The sequence below is a fragment of the Capra hircus genome, chromosome 22 (genome assembly GCF_001704415.2).
Source record: "Capra hircus breed San Clemente chromosome 22, ASM170441v1, whole genome shotgun sequence".
Lineage (NCBI taxonomy): Eukaryota > Metazoa > Chordata > Mammalia > Artiodactyla > Bovidae > Capra > Capra hircus.
This window is the reverse complement of record NC_030829.1, coordinates 52,576,800-52,599,030: the sequence shown is the minus strand read 5'-3', so window position 1 is coordinate 52,599,030 and position 22,231 is coordinate 52,576,800. Positions and strand designations below refer to the sequence as shown.

The following is a 22,231-nucleotide window of genomic DNA, read 5'->3' as shown; positions in this document are numbered from 1 at the left end:
CAGGGCCCGGCAGTCCAACCAGCAGCCACGCTGCAAGCCGAGCGCCTCCAATCAGGCCAAACATCTCCCTGTGAATAATCAGCCTGAAGATTTCAGTTACAAAGTTAACGGATGGTGATCCATGAGGTCACCCGCCTCCCCTCCGTGGCCCCACCATTTCCCTTTTTTGGAGGGAGGGGGAAAATGCCTCCCCTGCCACAAAGCAGAACTCACAGCCCCCAGGACTTCCTCACCGTGCCAGGCTCACAGCTAAAGCCAGAGCAAGTGAATCCCAATGGCAAATGGTAAGGTCCCCGAAGGCCCCTGCCCGGGGATGGGACAGCCACATGCGGCTCTGGGGGACTGGCCACAAGGGACAGTCAGAGTCACCAGGCCCAGCCAATCAGCTGTGGGGAATGGAACAGCCCCCCGGAACCCCATGGTGTCTGACTCTCTCCAGGTCCGCCAGGCTGGAGAACAAACAGCCTTTGCACTTAACTCTGGCTGGTGGGCGGGGCTCTGAAGCAGAGTCCTGGAGGGAGGCCCCGGGGTGCCTATCTCCCATGTGTTCACCATCCTGGATTCCACGGAAGCAGCCAGCAAGGGCCTGAAAACCGGGAGTGGCCCTTGAAATGACACCCTCCCACCTCCCCCAGACACCTAAGCACACATGCCTGTCTACACCGACGGTGGGTGCCGCCAAACGGTTCTCCCAACGGCCACCAACGGGACGGCATCAGGGCTCCTGTCACCAGTGTCACGTGGCTGGCTTTTTACAAGCCTGCGACCCGCTAAAACGAGCAGCTCTTCTCCATGCGCACAGCAGTCAAAGCAAGCCCAGTCCACGCCTGAGCAACAGACTCACTAGACTTCACACACCGCGAGGTTGATCTTCTTGGCATGGCTGCTGCCCGCAGACTTTTAAATAAGCCCCTGCTGCTGCTGCTGCTGCTGCTAAGTCACTTCAGTTGTGTCCGATTCTGTGTGACCCCATAGACGGCAGCCTACCAGGCTCCCCTGTCCCTGGGATTCTCCAGGCAAGAACACAGGAGTGGGCTGCCATTTCCTTCTCCAAGGCATGAAAGTGAAAAGTGAAAGGGAAGTCGCTCAGTCCTGTCCGACTCTTCATGACCCCATGGACTGCAGCCTACCAGGCTCCTCTGCCCATGGGATCTTCCAGGCAAGAGTACTGGAGTGGGGTGCCATCGCCTTCTCCCCTGAACTCCTCCCAAACTCCTGCTTTTCTTCCAGGAAAACCTCAGCCCGGCCAACTGCCAGATCCATGTGCCCATCGAATTGCTTCAGTTCGTCGTTCTGATGTTCATGGAGTGCCCCGAGTACTGTAACCTGGCGGAGGTGACTAAGACACGACCGCTGCCCTCAGGGAGCTGAGGGGCAGGTGAAAGAGGAAGCAGACAGGTGAATGGAGAGTTACCGCAGAGCCGTGGGAATGCGGGATGACTAACAGCTGGGCGGAAGATGAAATTCGAGCTGACCTGGAGGGACAGTCAGTCAAAGCAGAGCAGGCAGGGCAGCGCAGGGAGTGCCGGAGTTACTAGAAATACTGGGTGTGTGAGGCTGGGCCCTGTGTCCAAGGGGCGGGCAGAGACCCCCACAGTGCCCTTGGAGGAGGAAACGGCAGGGAAAGGCCTGCCCTGGGGGCTACAGACTTCATTTACAAGCAGTGTGAAACTAGCGACACGCAGGTGGTAACAATGTGATGGAGTGTTATTGATAAAGAACATTTGGGAAGGGCCAGAAAGGAAAGGGCAGTGGTCATTGGTTGAGGCCACGGGAAAAACAAGCCAGGAATGGGTCAAAAAGGCCACGTCCTCACCCCAAGGCTGGCAGATGGCAGCTGCCCCCTTGGTGTGTCTGGAGGGACAGCCCCTGCCAGCCGCATGGTGCCAGGCTGTGCTCACACAGCTGCCCACGCTTCACCCGTGCACATGGAGCCTCTGGCCCCCACAGCTGCCCTGGGGTCAGGCATTATCATCCCATCCAGACGACGACGACGACGACGACGAGGTTCAGAACAGCTAAGGAGCTTACTCAACAGTTCACAGCTAATAAAAGACAGGTCAGCATTTAAACAGAGGTTTCTGATTGCAGCACGCCCCTAAAACTCTTTCAAATAAACAGCCTCAAGGCTTGGGAGTGCTTTCTGCACAGGAGCCACCGAAGGGTGACCATGTCCATTACTGAGTGAGAAAAGCAACAAAGCCACCAACTGCTAGAGCTGCAAAGACCTCAGAGAGCACCCGGTCCAACAAAAACTACATCCAGAGGCCCAGGGCATGTGTTCAATCAGAATCTTGCAGGGTAAGACTCAGGAATCTGCATGTTTCAAGAGCTGGCCCACTCCGAGGTCATGATTCTAGTGCATGGCCCCAGCTGAGGAGCCTCTGAGTCAGATCACATCCCTCCTCTCAGAGAGGCTGACCCAGGGGAGGAAGTGACCTGTATGAAGCCACCCCAAGCTGCCTGTGGTCCCCGGGGTGGGCTCTGCATCAGAGTAGACAGGATGAGAAGAAACAGAGAAATCTCTCATGCAACATAAACACGGGCCACGAGAGACCCAGGCAGAGCGCAGCACGAGAAGGCCAAGAGCTGGGCTGGTCTAGACCTGGGGTTTAGATTTCAATCGGACTGGTACTTGTCTATTTTATCATGTTGCCTGGAGCCATGCAAGAAGGTGACCGGAACTTGAATTCCCAGGTCATTCTATGGGCTGCCCAGTGCCCACCACACCCTTCCCTTACTTGGGAAGGTTCCATGTGGAGTCCTGGGAGAGGACGAGCCAGCTTCATGCTCTAGAAGCTGGAAGTGCCCACTACTCGCTGTCCCAGCAGAGAGAGGGGCCAGCAAACAGACTTTTCTCTGGAATGTTGGCAGCAAGCAGCTGCAGTGTCCAGACATTTGAGGGCAAGCCCTTTTTCTGTGAAATGCTGGGCTTCTTTCTGACTGCCTATCTCCACGGTATGCTCTCTTTTTTACAAATGAACAAACAAACCAACCAGCCAGAACAGATTTCTGTTGCTTGCAACTAAGTACCCTGGCTTCATGTGGCCACATATAAGAACAGTCCAACATCATGAGCATCACTTTAAGCATTCCACGTTTCTTAGATACCCTGACTCATCTGATCCACAGGGAGGCCCTGGATACAAGCCAGGCAAAGGTCCCGAGGCCCAGTTTGCAAATGGAGCAACTGGGCTCGGGATATAAAGTGTTCTGTGGATGTGTTTCCAGAATCCCCCCAGGTCCACCACAAAGGCCGATGGCAGATGCAGGCAAGCCAAAGGTCTCACCTGGGTTCCTCTCACTATCCCTTCATCCCAACCTGGAGCTGAGCCTGAAATGTGCAAGGCCCTAACCCTAGAACCCCAGTTCAAACAGCAAATTCTTGACAAGTCAACTCCCAGGCAAGTCAGCGGTTTATAGAGCAACAAAGTGCGCTGAAGCTCCTAGGAGACTAGAAGCTATTTTAACCTCTGATCAGCTGCTTCTCAGAGTGTCACAGTCTGAGAAGTACAGGGAAGACAGCTGTCTCCTCTCTGGTGCGATCTCCAAGTGATAAAGTCCTCATTAAAACCAAATTTAAACTACAAGCCAGAACTGGCACATTTATTTGTGGGGGAAAAAATTGCTTGAACAAGGTCTTTCGGTTTTCACCTACACATATTTCCTCTGGAAGCAAAGCAGTTTTTCTTTTAACCATGTGCTGGGCTGAAAGGTTGAGAAGCTGAACCGCACAAAGCAGCCGAGCTGTGGGACTCCTGAGTTCATGGCCCTCTCTGAGCAGCACTTTCCAAAAGTGCAGAGGGGTGTTAAACGAGGGAGCGTCTGTGACGTGTGGAGCTCTCTGCTGTGGCCACACCATGAACAGTAGGCGCCGACCACGACAATGATGACAGTGGGGCCGGACGCTCTCACCTGCACCCTGAGCACGAGGCCCCCGAATTCCATCACCCAAGTGAGGCCTGCTCCCCTCACCCCATCTCTGAAAAGGGGCACATGACTGACTCCACACGCATGCCTTTCTCCTCCCCTCCCTTCATCTTGAGGAGAACCTAGGCCTTGTGCTTGAGCTGACCACGGTTTAGAAGGGCAGCTCCATCATGCGTGCAGGGGATGTGAGTCCAGGTCAGAAAAGCCAGCCACAGTGTGCGGGGTTGCTGGGGCGGGGGCTTCCACAGGCGGTCTCCCTGAAGTCAGACACCTTTCCACCAGCCTATTCTGCTTCCACCCCACCCTCCTTCTCCCAGGGCTCCAGAGAGCCAGCCCCTCACACCCCTCCTCAAGGGTTTTTGCGGCACCTCCACCAGGTCAGAGTTAGGCCACCTGGAACACAAAGCCCAAATGAAGAGGTGACCCACAGGCCAGCCAATAAGATACAGGAGATTCGCACTGGGTCCAGGACTCCCTCCTCCACACAGCTCACCCCTCCTGCGAGCCCGCACAGCTCTCTCAGGGCACCCCCCAACACACACTCCGGCCCCAGGCCAGTGCACGCCAGTCAGCAGGATTGCAACCGGTGTGCACAGGTCCATTGCCCCACTGGGCCCAGCCTCGCTGACATTGGCCCCCAATCCCTTCACAGGCCCAGCACACAGCCGGCATTTCTCAGCAGGAGTGAGAAGAGGGCTTGGAAACTTGCTGCTCACCCCAAAGAGCCCGGCTCTCAAGGACTCCTGGACCCAGGGCAGGAAGGCTCTGCTGTCAGCGGAGAACCGCCTCTCCAGCTGTCACACACACACACACACACACACACACACTCACAGACTTATTTAGCGTTCAGATCGCCCTGCACACACACACACACACACACACACACACACACTCACAGACTTATTTAGCGTTCAGATCGCCCTGCACACACACACACACACACACACACACACACACACACACACACACACACACACACACACACACACACACACACACACACACACACACACACACACACACACACACAATTATTCAGCATTCAGATCGCCCTGCCAGACCCTGAGTGCAGCCCTGCCCTGCACACGAGGAGAGATGGATTGGTTGGGGGGAGACGGAGTGCTCTCCTTGAAAGGACAGCCACTCGCATTTTCTCTAGACAGAGCAGCTCTTGAGAGCCCAGAGTCAATACAGCCCTGGAGTGTAGATTTTACTCCCCACTGGGCATCGTTACCACAGCAACTGTTTCTCCTCTAGGAATTCTTTCAAGAGTACAAGCTGTTGCTTCCTTCCAAAACAAAACCGGGGAGAAGCCAGCCACCCAGGAGTGAGGAAAGGGCCCCGGAGGAAGCAGGGCCAGCCGTGACCCCCAGCCACAGCGAGCTCCACCACGGGGTCTCCTAGATCTCTGCGGGGGCTTAGAAACTAGACACACGAGTCCTCCCAGCTGTTCAGGATGTGTGTGTCGGGGGGAGGGCAGTGTTGAGGGCGTGGGGCGTGGGGCGTGTGTGCTTTGGGGAGTTATGGGATGCGTACAGGGGTGGGATGAGGGGACTCAGGGTTGGGAGTACAGGAGGTGTGGGCATAGTCTGGCAGGTTGCTGTTTGGGGTGTGTGGGGAGGTGCGCAGGTAGGGGGCTGGGGGTATGTGAGGAGGTGTGGGGTGCAATGATGCAAGGGAGTCAATGGGGGTGGGAGGTTTGGGGGTATACTGTTGCGTGTATGTGGAGGTGAGTTGGGGGTATCTGGGGGGTGGCAAAATATGAGGGTGTGTGTTGGGGGGAGGCATTCTTCAGTACCCCAGGACGAAACATGGGGCATATCTTCTCCTGAAACAAGAACACAGAGGGGAAAGGGGGAAAGAGACACACTGGGAAAATGGGACTCACGCACACGCACTACTGCTGTGCTGTGCTTAGTCGCTCAGCCATGTCCAACCCTGCGACCCAATGGGCTGTAGCCCGCTGGGCTCCTCTGATCATGGGGATTCTCCAGGCAGGAATACTGGAGTGGGTTGCCATGCTCTCCTCCAGGGGATCTTCCAGACCCAGGGATTGAACCCAGGTCTCCCGCATTGCAGGCGGCCGTCTGAGCCCCCAGGGAAGCCCAAGCATGCTGGGGTGAGTAGCCTATGCCTTTTCCAGGAGATCTTTCCGACCCAGGAATTGAACGGGGGTCTCCTGCATCGCAAGTGGGGTTCATTACCAGCTGAGCTACCAGAGAAATCCATACACATTGCTGCTGCTGCTGCTGCTAAGTCGCTTCAGTCGCGTCCGACTCTGTGCGACCCCATAGACGGCAGCCCACCAGGCTCCCCCGTCCCTGGGGTTCTCCAGGCCAGAACGCTGAATGGGTTGCCATTTCTTTCTCCAAAGCATGAAAGTGAAAAGTGAAAGTGAAGTCGCTCAGTCGTGCCCGACTCTTAGCGACCCCATGGACTGCAGCCCCCCGTCCATGGGATTTTCCAGGCAAGAGTACTGGAAAGGAGTGGGGTGCCACTGCCTTCTCCGATACACGTCACTACTATGTATAAAATAGGCAACTAGTTAGGACCTACTCTACAGCACAGGAACTCCACTCAGTACTCTAATGGGCTCTATGGGAGAAGGGTCTAAAAAAGGGTGGACATATGTCTATGTATAACTGAATTTCTTTGCTGTACACTTGAAACTAACACAACATTATAAATTAACTAGACTCCAACAAACACATTTTTTTAAATAATAATAATAGCACAGATTGCATTTCAATCCTGGATTACAATACTTAGTACTACAGAGCAACCACATCCTGCTCCAAGGGTCAGCAGGCGGGAATGTAAAACACAAAGCCTGAGTTCAGACAACTGACCTAGAAGCAACTGCTCGAGGCAACTCATATTTCTAGTCAGAACACCCCCCAGTTGCTCCAGAGTGTGGACAGAGTGGACGGAATCTAAGTGGCTTTGGGGAGCCAGGCTGACAGGCCCCCGCCGTCCTCATGAGTCCGAAATAAGTCCCTTCCGGTGCACAAAGCCAACAGGCTCAGAGTTATGGGACACAGAACACGCAGGACAACTGCCCAGGCCATGAAATGTCTAAATCCTTGTCAAAATAAATCTGAGTTGTCCCTGCTCCAAGGAGCTGCCTATCTCTTGGGGGGCTGGCATGAACTGGGACTCAGTAACATTCAAAGCAAAAAAAAAAAGTCACTACTACTATTATTATAGTAACTACAACTACTATCAGATGCTGCGGGGGAATTCCCTAGTGGTCCAGTAGCTAAGACTCTGAGCTCCCAATGCAGGAGGCTTGGGTCCGATCCCTGGTCAGGAGACCAGATCCCACATGTCACAACTAAAGAGTCCACGTTCTGCATCTAATACCTGGCACAGCCACATAAATAAATATTTTTTAAAAAAAGAAGTTGCGGGAGATTAGCAGTATGTCTTATCAAGGACACTGCATGCCAAACATTCAGAGAGAAATAGTCTTCTTTCTAAAAAAATAAATGCCAGATAATAAATAGTGCTGACTCACTGATATCCATATGGGGAGAAAATCTTGACATCTACTTTAAACAATGTAAAAATAAATTTCAGATGGATAGGCAATCTAAAGGTGAAAGGTGAAACAATAACACTTTTAGAATACAACACAAGGGAATATCAACATGACCCAGAGTATGCAGCCATTTCCTTAAATGGGCCACGAAGCATTAGCGGAAAAAATGGATAAATTGGCCTACGTTAAATGAAGAATTTCTCTTCATCAAAGAATGTGATTAAAAGCAAGAAAAGTCAAGATCCAGAGAGACAGCTAGAGTACATATATAGAACAAAGGACGCGCTCAAGACTGGAATAAAGAACTCTCCAAAATCAATAGGAAAAAGTGCCAGGCAACCCAATGGATGGCACCATTGATTCAATGGACATGAGTGTGAGCAAACTCGGGGAGACAGTGAAGAACAGGGAAGCCTGGTATGCTGCAGTCCATAGGGTCGCAAAGAGTTGGACACAACTGAGCAACTGAACAACAACCCAATAAAAGGCATAACAGGCACTTCACATAAATATACGAAAAGATACAGAATTGTATTAGTTAGGAAGAAAATGCAAATTTAAACCACAAAGGGATACCCCTGCACTTCCATCAGCAAGGCTAACATGAAAAAGACTAACCATATCAAGTACTGGAAAGAACTCTCAGACACTGCTGGTGGGAGTGTAAAACTGTGTAAGCATTTTGGAAAACTGTTGAGTAAGTGATAGTTGCTCAGCTATGTCCGACTCTTTGCGACCCCATGGGCTGCAGTCTGCCAGGCTCCTTTGTCCATGGAATTCTCTAGGCAAGAATGCTGGAGTGGGTTGCCATTTGCTTCTCCAGGGGATCCTCCTGACCCAGGGATCGAACACAGGTCTCCTGCACTGCAGACAGATTCCTTACTATCTGAGCCATCAGGGAAGCCTACTATTAAGAGACATTTCTAAGTATAAAGACAAGTCAACTTGAAAAGTATCACCAGGTACATGCTTGACTTTATCTTATAATCTATAGATAATACAATAGAATGTGTAATGAATCCATACACCTTTTCCAAAGGAATATCCGAGACAGAAGTAGCAATAAAGTTATACACTGTTAGGCAGTATCTAACCCCCTTTGCCTCCAAGGCAAACCATTCAATATCACGGTAATCCAAGTCTATGCCCCAACCAGGAACGCTGAAGAAGCTGAAGTTGAACGGTTCTATGAAGACCTACAAGACCGTTTAGAACTAACACCCCAAAAAGATGTCCTTTTCATTATAGGGGACTGGAATGCAAAAGTAGGAAGTCAAGAAACACCTGGAGTAACAGGCAAATTTGGCCTTGGAATACAGAATGAAGCAGGGCAAAGACTAATAGAGTTTTGCCAAGAAAATGCACTGGTCATAGCAAACACCCTCTTCCAACAACACAAGAGAAGACTCTACACATGGACATCACCAGACGGTCAACACCGAAATCAGATTGATTATATTCTTTGCAGCCAAAGATGGAGAAGCTATATACAGTCAACAAAAACAAGACCAGGAGCTGACTGTGGCTCAGATCATGAAGTCCTTATTGCCAAATTCAGACTTAAATTGAAGAAAGTAGGGAAAACTGCTAGACCATTCAGGTATGACCTAAATCAAATCCCTTATGATTACACAGTGGAACTGAGAAATAGATTTAAGGGACTAGATCTGATAGATAGAGTGCCTGATGAACTATGGAATGAGGTTCGTGACATTGTACAGGAGACAGGGATCAAGACCATCCCCATGGAAAAGAAATGCAAAAAAGCAAAATGGCTGTCTGGGAAGGCCTTACAAATAGTTGTGAAAACAAGAGGCGAAAAGCAAAGGAGAAAAGGAAAGATATAAGCATCTGAATGCAGAGTTCCAAAGAATAGCAAGAAGAGATAAGAAAGCCTTTTTCAGTGATCAATGCAAAGAAATAGAGGAAAAGAACAGAATGGGAAAGACTAGAGATCTCTTCAAGAAAATTAGAGATACCAAGGGAACATTTCATGCAAAGATGGGCTCGATAAAGAACAGAAATGGTCTGGAACTAACAGAAGCAGAAGATATTAAGAAGAGGTGGCAAGAATACACAGAAGAACTGTACAAAAAAGATCTCCATGACCCAGATAATCACGATGGTGTGATCACTCACCTAGAGCCAGACATCCTGGAATATGAAGTCAAGTGGGCCTTAGAAAGCATCACTATGAACAAAGCTGGTGGAGGTGATGGAATTCCCGTTGAACTATTTCAAATCCTGAAAGATGATGCTGTGAAAGTGCTGCACTCAATATGCCAGCAAATTTGGAAAACTTAGCAGTGGCCACAGGACTGGAAAAGGTCAGTTTTCATTCCAATCCCAAAGAAAGGCAATGCCAAAGAATGCTCAAACTACTGCACAATTGCACTCATCTCACATGCTAGTAAAGTAATGCTCAAAATTCTCCAAGCCAGGCTTCAGCAATACGTGAACCATGAACTCCCTGATGTTCAAGCTGGTTTTAGAAAAGGCAGAGGAACCAGAGCTCAAATTGCCAACATCCACTGGATCATGGAAAAAGCAAGAGAGTTCCAGAAAAACATCTATTTCTGCTTGACTGACTATGCCAAAGCCTTTGACTGTGTGGATCACAATAAACTGTGGAAAATTCTGAAAGAGATGGGAATACCAGACCACCTGATCTGCCTCTTGAGAAATCTGTATGCAGGTCAGGAAGCAACAGTTAGAACTGGACATGGAACAACAGACTGGTTCCAAATAGGAAAAGAAGGAGTACCTCAAGGCTGTATATAGTCACCCTGCTTATTTAACTTACATGCAGAGTACATCATGAGAAACGCTGGACTGGAAGAAACACAAACTGGAATCAAGATTGCTGGGAGAAATATCAATAACCTCAGATATGCAGAAGACACCACCCTTATGGCAGAAAGCGAAGAGGAACTAAAAAGCCTCTTGATGAAAGTGAAAGAGGAGAGTGAAAAAGTTGGCTAAAAGCTCAACATTCAGAAAACGAAGACCATGGAATCCAGTCCCATCACTTCATGGGAAATAGATGGGGAAACAGTGGAAACAGTGTCAGACTTTATTGTTTTGAGCTCCAAAATCACTGCAGATGGTGACTGCAGCCATGAAACTAAGAGACGCTTACTCCTTGGAAGAAAAGTTATGATCAACCTAGATAGCATATTCAAAAGCAGAGACATTACTTTGCCGAATAAGATCCGTCTAGCCAAGGCTATGGTTTTTCCAGTAGTCATGTATGGATGTGAGAGTTGGACTGTGAAGAAAGCTGAGCGCCGAAGAATTGATGCTTTAGAACTGTGGTGTTGGAGAAGACTCTTGAGAGTCCCTTGGACTGCAAGGAGATCCAACCAGTCCATTCTGAAGGAGATCAGCCCTGGGATTTCTTTGGAAGGAATGATGCTGAAGCTGAAGCTCCAGTACTTTGGCCACCTCATGCGAAAAGTTGACTCATTGGAAAAGACTTTGATGTTGGGAGGGATTGGGGGTAGGAGGAGAAGGGGACGACAGAGGATGAGATGGCTGGATGGCATCACTGACTCGATGGACATGAATCTGAGTGAACTCTGGGAGATGGTGATGGACAGGGAGGCCTGGCGTGCTGCGATTCATGGGGTCGCAGAGTCGGACACGACAGAGCAACTGAACTGAACTGAACTGAACCCCCTTTGCTGTCTAAGCTCCGTAACCAGGGGATCTCGTCTAGCCCCAATGCTTCGAATCCTCCTACACAAGCATCTTTCAGCAGATGCCTGCCTGACAGTCTCTCTCCACTTAGGTGTCTAAAAGTCATCTCAGAACTAAAGTGGCCTAAACTGGACTCCTGATTTCCCCTGCAAGACCACTCTCCCCTGGACTTATCTCAGGAACAAGGGCCCCTACCCGCCCCTCCCATAGAAGCCCCTGGAGGCAGGGACGCAGTCTTTTTCACAGGTTAGATCCCTAGTGCCTGACAAACAGCTGGTGCTCAATAAATACTTGTTGGGTGGCTGGCTGCAGAGTTTCTGCAGTTAGGAAGGGCTCCAGGAAAGGGAGTGTTCCACTTCCTTTTGTCAAGGGGGGATATCCAGGGAGTGATCGGGGATTTCCAGATAAATACCATACCAGAATCATCTGGGAAACTTCAAAAATGCTCGGATTTCTAGCCACTATCCTAAGATCCCAATAGGAGGTTTCGGACGGAGCCAGGGAAGAAACTGCAAGTTGTCTCCCTAGGTGATTCTGGGGCACCAGTAGGTGTGAGGACCTCTGACTGATTCAACACCTTTATTTGACAAATGAACAAGTCCAGGGCCCTCTGAGGGGATGACTCAATCCAAGGTTTCAATACTGGTTCGTCAACTGGTGTCTGTGTGGGGAGCCCACCACGAGGTTCTCCCTTGCACTGGCCTCTAAGACCTCGGGCTCCAAGCAGAGGTGGGGAAGTGAAGATTGGTCCTTAGGATGAATGGGTACAGCACACCTCATCCAGGTTGCAGCTCTGCAAATTCACTTTTTCTTTTTTTGGTTAATCCAAACCTCCTGCACTAAAAATGAATTCTGTTGATACCTTCAAGGAATCAGGGCTGGGCTGAGTAAAGTCAGGGGGCCAGGAGGATGTCCTCTTTGCTTCCGCTGGAAACAGGGTGGGCTCCACCCACTGTCATCCAATAGAGAGGGCTGGAGGACCACCTGACCTCCCGCTTCCAGGAGGGCAGTAGAGACAGGACAGACACCCACGTTGGTAAAAGGCCCGTGTGCAAGACTTTAAGATGGACCCTTTCGGACCCCTTCTCTGTGCTCCTGGCTACTGACGAGGTCTGGATTTTACAGACAGAGACAGGGAGGTCTAGAGCTTTCAAGATTTGCTCTCATCCCAAAAGGGGATGAGTGGAGCTGAGATTTGAACCGGACAGTCTACACACAAAGCACAGGCTCTCTGCTTTGTCTTGCGGATCCTCCAGGCAACCTGGTGGCAATTTCTGTACCTGATGGGAAGGTGACCTCTTCTTCAGGGCTGCTTGTTCCCAAGCTCCTGGGGGTGAGGAGTGGAGAGGGACACAGGGCCAGAGCTTAAGGGACCACCCAGGACTGACAACATGACAAAGCACAGACATGAGAGGTCCCTACAGCCCTAGGTCTCCTGACCTATTAAATAGGGAGTACTCAACGTCTATCTTAAAGGACTGCTTCAGGAATGAACAAGTCATGAGACCCTATAAGCAGTCATGTAAATGTTGGGTCTGCCAACCTGCAAAAGGCTGTCAACCCAGGAGACATAACTGCCTCAAGTGACTTAGCAATCAGGCTGTTGGGCATGGGAATGTGGCCACGTGGGGTGGGGACAGAGACAGCTTCCTGAGACATGAGCCGGTCACAGACAAGTCAGACTACCCCTGCCGCCCCAGCTCGCTGGACTGTCCTCCACCATCCCTCACTTGCTGCCACCCTCTGCTGCCCACAACCCATGCGAGCCCTTCCCTCAAGCTCCCTCTTATTCCCTCACCCCACACTGGCTAGGACTTTACCCACAACACCCAGGTCAGAGAGTTTCAACCCGCTCCCCTCTGCCTTGGCACTGCTTCCGCTCTCCATACGCTCGTGTCTTGAGTGTGAAGATCACAACTGCGCCAGCGAATTTCCGTCAGCATTCAACTCCAGTGGGTGCACACTCAAAAGGTCAGGAATATACATCGGCTGGAGACACTGGCTACAAAGACTGACAACTTCAAAGCCCTCTGCCCCAACTCTAAAACCTGAGGCTGACGTGATGGTCACCTGGGTTGCCACCTGCCCTCTCCTTCTTGGCTCTTAATGGGAGTTCAGGTGAGACACAGTCTCTTATGAATTGGATGAGATGGAGCAAGCCCTCCAGAGATACACTGTTCTATAAGGCAGTCATACATAAAGGATGGCTGTCCAAATATAAACTAATTTGCGTGAGTGCTAAGTCGCTTCAGTTGTGTCTGACTCTTTGCGACCCCATGGACTGTAGCCCACCAGGCTCCTCTGTCCATTGGATTCTCCAGACAAGAATAGTGGAGTGGGGTTGCCATGCCCTCCTCCAGGGGATCTTCCCAACTCAGGGATCGAACCTGGGTTTCCTGCGATTCCTGCACTGCAGGCGAATTCTTTTCCACTGAGTCACCAGGGAAGCCCATGGAATAAAATTAACGCACGTTAGCCACATTTCAAGGGTTCAAGAGCCACATGTGGCTCGTGGCTGCAGCGCGAGACAGCACAGATTGTACAGAAAACCCTGAACAGCACTGTTCTGTTCTCTAGAGCGGAAAACAGGAACTGCTGTTGAACCTGAAAGCTGACAGCCAGACCTTGGCCCTGAGGTCACACCCAATCCCTGAGGGGCTGGCTGAGCAGACAACCAGTCTCCAAGTCTCGGGGCAGAAAGAGACAGTCCAATCCAGGCCAAATGTCAGAAGAACCAACAGCCAAAGGGTGAATGTTTGTGCCAACTGAATCACTTTTGGAAGCCTCCATCTGGCTGCTGATGAGGACGAGATCAGAGAAGAAAGTGGCCTCAAGGTGCCCTGGTGGCCAGGACGGAAGAGAATGACACAGAGCTTCATCGACAGCCTTGAACTGTTCACCTACTCACCTGGCTTGGAACCTCCAGATGAGCATCAGGAAACGAGGTTCCAATACTACAATACAGAAGTATGTGCCCGGGGAAGGCTGGCTGCCCTCCCAGCCGGAAGTTCTGGCTCCTGTAGAACTTGGCCACCAGACTGCCCAGCAGCACTTTCAGACTCCATTCCTGCCAACTGTGTGCTGTCAAACCCTCTGGAGCATCCCTGCTGGGCTCTCTGTGCCCCTGAATGTCCCCATCTCTGAACTGTTCCTGTGGAACATTCCTTTCCAGCTACTTTAATACTCCATCCTCAGTCCCATCCATCATGACTCAGCTCATGTTCCACTCTGCCTTCCCGTGAAGCATCCCTGGACCCAGCGTGGCTTTCCCAGGAACCCCAGGAGCATGGTCGAATATTGTATGTGGTCTCTCCACCTGTCACCCTGGACTGGCTGACTTGCAGGATGCTGCTACAAGTGAGGCTGCCCCTGAATAAAAGCCCCCTCTAGCAGAGGGTCTTGCTTGGGCAAGAATCCAGCAGAGTTACTTAGCCTCCATCACCTTGGGCATCCCAGCACCTCGGAACACAGCATCTTGCCCCCTCTCAAATCAGTGGCATCATGTGGGCTAGCAAGTAAGCACTCTGGAAAACTGCCGAGCTGCACAACCATGATGGAGCTTTACTACTGAATAATACATGGAAACCTGTGACCGGAATCTTGAGTCCGTCTGTCACACTCTCAGGACGGATTCCTCTAGATGACTCTACATTATGAGTTTACAGTCTTGTGAGAGAGAAGAAGATAAACCATGAGGAAAATCAACCTCATGCCTGAAACCATGATACCTCCAGCAAAACCATGCGCACAGATGGTATCAATGAAGGACCTGCCACTGAGTCTAGGGGGCCAGCAGGGAGCCACCCCCATGGGGCAGACAGGCACTCTCCATCAACAGGCTGAGGCAGTGCTCAAGCCTGGAGTCTGCCCCACGGCGGCCTCATCCTCACATCAGAGGAATGAACTATAAAAGCGGGGCACCACTGCCTCTCTGGGTGAGGAGACCCCTCGTTTCCTATCTCCTAGCAGCAGGCAGGCCGTACTTCCTCCCCACTCACAAGTCCCACAGGAAATGACTGTGGGCTGGAAAATTAACTCTGACTGTAGACCCTTGAGTGGCTTTTTCCCAGGCATCTACCCCAACAATAACGTCACTCAAGAACTGTGAAGATTAAATATGACACTAAAACCACAGGAAACGAAAGGTAAGAAAAGATAAATCAGCATTCATCAAAATTTTAAGAACTGTCGTGCATCAAAGGACACTACCGATAAAGTGAAAAGACAGCCCACAGAATGGGAGAAAATACTTGCAAATCCCATATCTGACCACAGTTTAATATCCAGAGTATGTAAAGAAATCAACCACAACTCAACAGCAGAAAGACAAACCACCTAATTAAAAACAAGCAAGGGACATGAATAGATATTTCGCCAAAGAACATATACAAATGGAAAATCATAAAAAGGTGCTCAACAGCAATAATCATCAGGGAAATGCAAACCAAAACCACAATGAGACACCACTTCACACCTACCAGGAGAGCTAGAATTTATTTTTAAAGGAACATCACAAGTCTTGGCAAGTATGTAGAGAGGTTGGAACCCTCATGCATTGCGGGTGGTAGTGGAAAATGATACAGCTGCTGTGTGAAATAGCTTGGCAGTTTCTCAAAAAGTTAAACACAGAATTACAAGCAATTTCACTCCTTAGATATATACTCAGAACTAAAAACAGGGACTCAAAGATTTATACACCAAAAGTACACCAATATACCAGTGGCAGTATTAATCACAACTGTCAAAAGGTGTCCATGAACAGATGACTAAACAAAATGTGTTCTGTGTATATACATATAAGGTGAGGGTGTATGTGTACATACATATATATAAAATGGAATATTATTCAGCTTTTAAAAGGAAACTGTTACATACTAGAATGGATGGACCCAGAATTACAAGCATTATTTCACTAAGTGAAATAAGCCAAATACAAAAGCACAAATACTGAAAGATTCCTTTCTATATGAGATATTTACATTAGGCAAATTCAGAGAGACAGAAAGTAGGTTAGCAGCTACAAGGGGCCGGGGTAAGAGAGGAATGGGGAGTTATTGCTTAATGGCTGCAGAGTTTCTGTTTAGAGTGATGAAAACGTTGCAGAAATAGTGGTGACGGTTGCGCAACATTTGTGAATATATTTAATGCCGATGAAAAACAGTTAAATGGCAAATTTTAGGTCACCCAGATTTTACCAAAATAAAAAAGTATATCAAAAAAAAGAAAAGGAACTGTGGCAAGTAAGGCCACACCCATCCTTGTTGGTGTGAAGAAGGGCCAGAATCAGGACTAGTTAGGGTCTTAATCAGAAAAGATTAAGGTACGTGGGCAGCTTGGATTGAGGTCTATACTTTTTTGCCACTGTTGTTTTTTGGGGGATGTAATTCATAAAACCTTAAGGAATCACAAAATACATAGGAAGGTTTCTCAACTTGCCCCACTCTGCCTCAGGGAAACCAGTCCAATCCAGTGAGTGAAGACAGCCACCCCCTGTTCTCGTGGTCCCTCCTCACCCCAGCGTTCATTTAGGGGACCTCCTCATTACGTGACAAATAAAACCGCCTCATGTTTATTGGTCTCAGTGCTTCTACCTACAAATCAGCCCTCCTTCTTCCTTCTTCTCAAGGTTGTCATCAACACCAGATAAGATAAGCCAGGCAGGTGGTATCATTACCCATGTTAAATCTGAAAATACTGTTGCCTTTAATAAAGAAATTAAACTGCCAGAGCTACTGAGTAAAACAGGAGCACCAGCCATACCCCATCTCTCTTTCCTTCTTTTCTTTTCTTCATAACACCATCTCCATCTAACACAAGATGTATTTTGCTTGACCGAGTGCTCCCCCAGCTAAATGGAAGCTGCCTGGGGCACAGGCTTCTGTGTGCTTGGTGCACTGTGGCACCTCCAGCGTCTGAACGGCTGATGCACGGTGCGTGCGCAACAGACACCTGCTGAACACAAGGAGTACCAGCTCTAATAACCCATGTTCAAATGAACACAAGGAGTACTAGCTCTAATAACCATGTTCAAACAAACCAAACAACACTTCATCGCCTACCACTGCTGCACCACTGACACCACTGTGTGGGAACTGAAGAACCAACTAAGCATTCTAACTTCCCTCTGCAAGCAGGAAAAGGCCTACACGAGTGGAATAATCAAGAGCTCCTAGCTAGACCTGCCAAAAAAGGACGTTCAATGAGGACATGATCTTATATGCAGAAAACCCCAAAGAGCCCACCAAAACAGACAAACCACCCACCCAGATAAAAACAAATAAGAATAAAAATAAAAACAAAAAACTCAGGAACAATAACAAATTCAGCAAAGTTCCAGGATGCAAAATCAACTGATGAAAATCAGCAGCACTTCTGGCAAAGAGCAACCTGAAAGGAATTTAAGACAAGAATCCTATTTACAACAGCATGAGAAAGAATAAAATACTGAGGAACACTAATACCAATTTACCAACGAGGCTGAAGACTTGTACAGTATAAACTAGAGAGTACTGCTGAGAGGAATTGACGACTTAAATAACATAAAGACATCCTATGCTCTTGAACTGGAAGACAATATTGTTAGGATGGCAATATTCCTCAAAATGACCTATGGATTCAGAGCAACCCCTATCAAAATCTCAATGGTGCTTTTTGCACAAACAGAAAAAATAAAAGTAAATTCATATGGAATCTCAAGGAATCCCAAATAGCCAAAAGAATCCTGAAAGAGAATTAAGTTGAAGGACTCATTCTTCTTGACTTCAAAACTTACTACAAAGCTACAGTAATCAAAACAGTGTGACACAGCCCTAAGGACAAACTACAGACCAATGGGACAGGAGAGAGAGCCCGGAAATAAACTCCTGCATATACCGTTAAATGATTCTCAACAAGGGCACAAAGAACATTCAATAGAGAAAGGACAGTCTTTTCAACAAATGGGCCCGGGAAAGTAGGACCTTCACATGCAAAAGAAAGTACATTATACCATATACAAACATTAACTTGAAATGGATCAAAGACCTAAATGAAAGAGCTAAAACTATAAAACTCTTAGGAAAAAAACAGAGGAAAAGCTTCATGATCTTCTATTTGACAATGGTTCATTAGGTGCAATACCAAAAGCAGCCTCAACAACAGAAAAAGAAAAAGGTAAAATGACCATCAAAATTTAAAACTCTGCACATCAAAAGACATTAGCAGAAAGTGAAAATACAACCTTGGGAGTGGGAGAAAATATTTACAAATCACTTATCTGATATAGGCTTAAAATCCAGAACACATGAAGAACTACAATTCAACAACTACAGTCAAAACACAATTAAAAAATGAGCAAAGCAATAGCAAAAAGAAAAAAATAGGGGGAAAGGATTGATAAACACTTCACAAAAAAAAAACCCCACACAAATGGCCATAGGCACATGAGATGTTCAATATCACTAATCATCAGAGAAATGAAAATCAAAACTATAACCACAATTAGTATCTAATGGTAAATTTTGTGTTTATGTATATTCGACACAACTTTTTTTAAAGCAAAGGGAAAAAATAGGCTCATTTTTTCAGCCCATTGAGAGAATCCCTCTTAAAAGCTGAGTTTTGGACTTCTCTGGTGGCTCAGTGGTAAAGAATCCGCCTGCGAATGCAAAAGACATGTGGGTTCAACCTCTGATCTGGGAAGATCCCACATGCGGCGAAGCAACTTAAGCCCGGGTGCCACAACTATTGTGCCTGTATCCCAGAGCTCCACAAAACGAGAAGCCACCTCAATGAGAAGCCCCGCGCACCACAACTAGAGTAGCTCCAGCTTGCTGCTGCTAGAGATAAGTCCACTCAGCAACAAAGACCCAGCAGAGCCAAAAATAAATATATAGTTTATTTAAAGGCCAGTTTTCTGATAGCCTGGGCCTCCTTCCCATTGTAAGGGGCACTGAGGATGCTGTTTTGTTCTTTGTGTTCTGCCCTCAAACCCAAATTCCAATCATCTGGGCCCTAAATCGAAGCCAACAGCTCCAGTCGACTAGCTACTGTTTATAAAGTTGAGGTCCTGAGCATCCCTGGGCCACGAAGTTTGCAGAGATGACTGACAGGACCGAAAAGTTGCCAATAAAAACAGAAGGCAATTCTGCTGGCTTTCACTCTCTATTACTTCCCCTTCCTCTTTTCTAGCAGGACATCAGAGAGCTATGCAGAAAAGCAACAAACCAAAGCAACCTGCCTGACTCTTTTTTTAGTTGGAAAATGGCCTCCCTGTTTCCCCCAATCCCTTCCAGGTCTAGATAACATCCTTTGTATTTTGCACACTTGAGGACAAAGTTTTTGCCCATCCAAACACAGCAGAATAAACAACGTCCATCCTCCGTACTCTACAGTCTCCAGGGCTCTTGCATATAGATAATCTAACAGAGTAAATAATCCAGTGAGAACGAACGTTTAGGGGTTGTTATCCTCCACTGGAGACATGAAGAAACCGAGGCTCACGGAGATGAAGCAATTTGTTCCACATCTCACAACCCCAAGTGACAGGTCCAGGGTTCGCACAGAAGCAGTGAGCCTCAGAGTTCTCCTTTCCCTCGATTACTTCCGAGAGAAGAACAAAGTAGAAACAGAATCAGGCCATTTTGGCGTCAAACAAGACCAAGGAACAACGCTTCCAAGTCTGGCACCCAGTAGGACTACACGGTCCAGCCCCAAAGAAGAGCCTGGTAAACAACTAAGGCCCGCCTCTTTCCCCGAAGTCTACCCTAATCTAGAAATGGATCTTTCTTGTCGAGTTTCTGTACTCAAGGCTTTCAGCCGGGCGCTCAGAGTACACTCCGTACTGCCGTTCTCCGAGCGCTCTGGCACACAGGCCGGATGGTCATGGGAAAACGTTAGACTCAGCGTGTTCAGACGCGAACAAACCACGCCTAAACCAATGACCATGAGAAACTCGTAGTGGCCCTGGAGTCCCATACGGAAAACACAGGAGCCAAAGGGACTGCGGAGCGACGACCACTGCCCTACCCGTCGCTACGCATGCGCGACAGCACCTGCGAAGGACAAACAGCTCTAGCAAAGCCACATGGACTGGGCTGGCACAGACGCAGTGCGCATGCTCGAACCGCGCGCATGCGTGACCTCGGCCGTTGCCTTTTCCCAGCAGCCCCCTGCCCTCTCGTCGCTATGGCGGGTCCAAACGTTGGTTACCTCAGCCACGGCCCTCACAGGGCATTCCTCACCTTGCGTCCGGTTTTCTCCCGTAGGGCCTTCAGCCGTTCCTTTCGCCGCAACGCCTCTTCCTCTAATCGGCCCACACCGGCCGCAGTCGCCGCCATCTTGCCCAGAGACAACCCCCCTCAACCTTCTTTCGCCCCTCAGCGCGCAGGCCCAAGGTGTAGATGAGCCTCTCACGGCCAATCCAGGGACGAGAATGGAAGAGCAGGAAGACCCGAAAGCCAACCAATGGACCCGCCTTCTTCCTCCCTCGCGACTGTCCGAACTCTTCGGGGCCGGTAAAGAAGGCTCCAAGGCTCGATTCGTCCAATGCCAATTAGGGAAAAAGCGGCAAGAGCAGCCAGACCTGAGTGAAGGAGGATAGAGCGCATCGATCTCTCTGGTTTTTACCTAGGCGCCACTTTGCAATTCGCTGACCCATCTTTTTTTTCTGAGTAAACTCCGGGAGTTGGTGATGGACGGAGGCATGGCGTGCTGCAGTCCATGGGGTCGCAAAGAGTTGGACACGACTGAGCTACTGAACTAACCCATCTTTGTCCACTTCTGATTCTTCAAGGCTCGAATGCCTTCAGGAAGGCTTCCCTGACTGTCTCCATTCCGACCCCAGATTAAGTGGTCTGCCTTTCCTTTCCTCTTAAGATACCAGTGGCTTCCTTGATACACTTGTTCATGGGCCCCTGGGCCCTTCTCTGGCCGCTGTCAGCTCAGACAGAGCCTAAGCAGAGCAGGGCTTGGCTGAGTGACCATTTTCCTCTGGGTTCAAGGATGCTCCCCTCCCACCTCGAACCCCTCATGGGGTGGCAGAGTACCCGGAGCCAGACTACCTAACCTGAAGAAGAGCAAACCCCAACTTGGGCCCAGGGGGCCCCAAGAGACCACTCTGAGCTTAGTTCCTGAGAACTAAGCTGACAGTTGGTGTGGCCTTGGCCAATAGGTGCACCGCTCCGCAGCTGGAGCTGCCACGGTATCCTTTCAAGTTAATTAACATGGCCTGACAACCGACAACAGACAGACCTCTTTGGCCGAAGTCAGTATCTTCTGATAGCCTATCCAGATTCCCAGAGCCACACTTCCTCCCACCTCCTGAGGAGAGGAGCCCATGCCCTCCTCCTCCCCCCACCACCCACACCCAAACCCGTGACTTGTCTCAACAAGGCCGTTCCCCGCTTGTGGTCTCCCTTCCCAGTCTGACAGCAGGTGGACACCCACTCCTTCCTTCCCAGTTCCCAACAGAGATCTCCAGGGCCACACAACCCTATTTAGCCTGTCCCCACAAATGACCCTCTTGACCTCTGTACCCTGGGCCTTTTGGTGCCCTTCCAGGTATCCAGGTGATACACAATAGGAAGGTAGTCAGTGCTCAGGAAATGTCAGAAGTAGGATGGATGGGGCAGGGAATAAGGCCAGAGTGGAGGAGATGCCCGTGAACCCACGAGGACAGCACAGGATGGGTATGGAGACAGAGTGTGTCTCCTCTTGGCCACCCAGGGTCTAGTGGCCTCCAGACTCAATTCCTCTAATTGATGGTAACTCTCTGGGTCCTGCAACCCCACCCGCAACCCCCCAGCAGCCCCAATAGAGGGCCTTACCCTTGGCCAACAACAAGGGCCCTCCTCACTTCTCAGGGTGCTGGGGGTGGGGGAAGTAGGGAAAGAAGGATGCCCAGGGGTGATGGTGGCACTGGTTCTGAAAACTGTCTGGCATCTGTCCCTGTTCATGCTGCCCAAATGGTCCTCATTTGGCCCATTGGGGCTTCAGTTTCTCTGCCTGTCAAACAGAGGCACGAGGCACCCTTTAGCCTTTATCCTCTTGAAGTTAAAACAAAAGATGTGAACCAAGTGCTGA

The 22,231-nt window shown here is 49.3% G+C and overlaps 1 protein-coding gene across 1 annotated transcript in view; it reads right to left on the bottom strand.

Annotated features, from left to right (window-relative positions):
* CCDC12 (coiled-coil domain containing 12) overlaps positions 1–20,708 on the bottom strand; it is a 40,519-nt gene extending 19,811 nt beyond the window's left edge. The window contains exon 1 of the mRNA XM_005696021.3: positions 20,392–20,708. Coding sequence (XP_005696078.1) covers positions 20,392–20,487 — 96 coding nt within the window. The 5' untranslated portion in view covers positions 20,488–20,708. The remainder of the gene's footprint in view (positions 1–20,391) is intronic.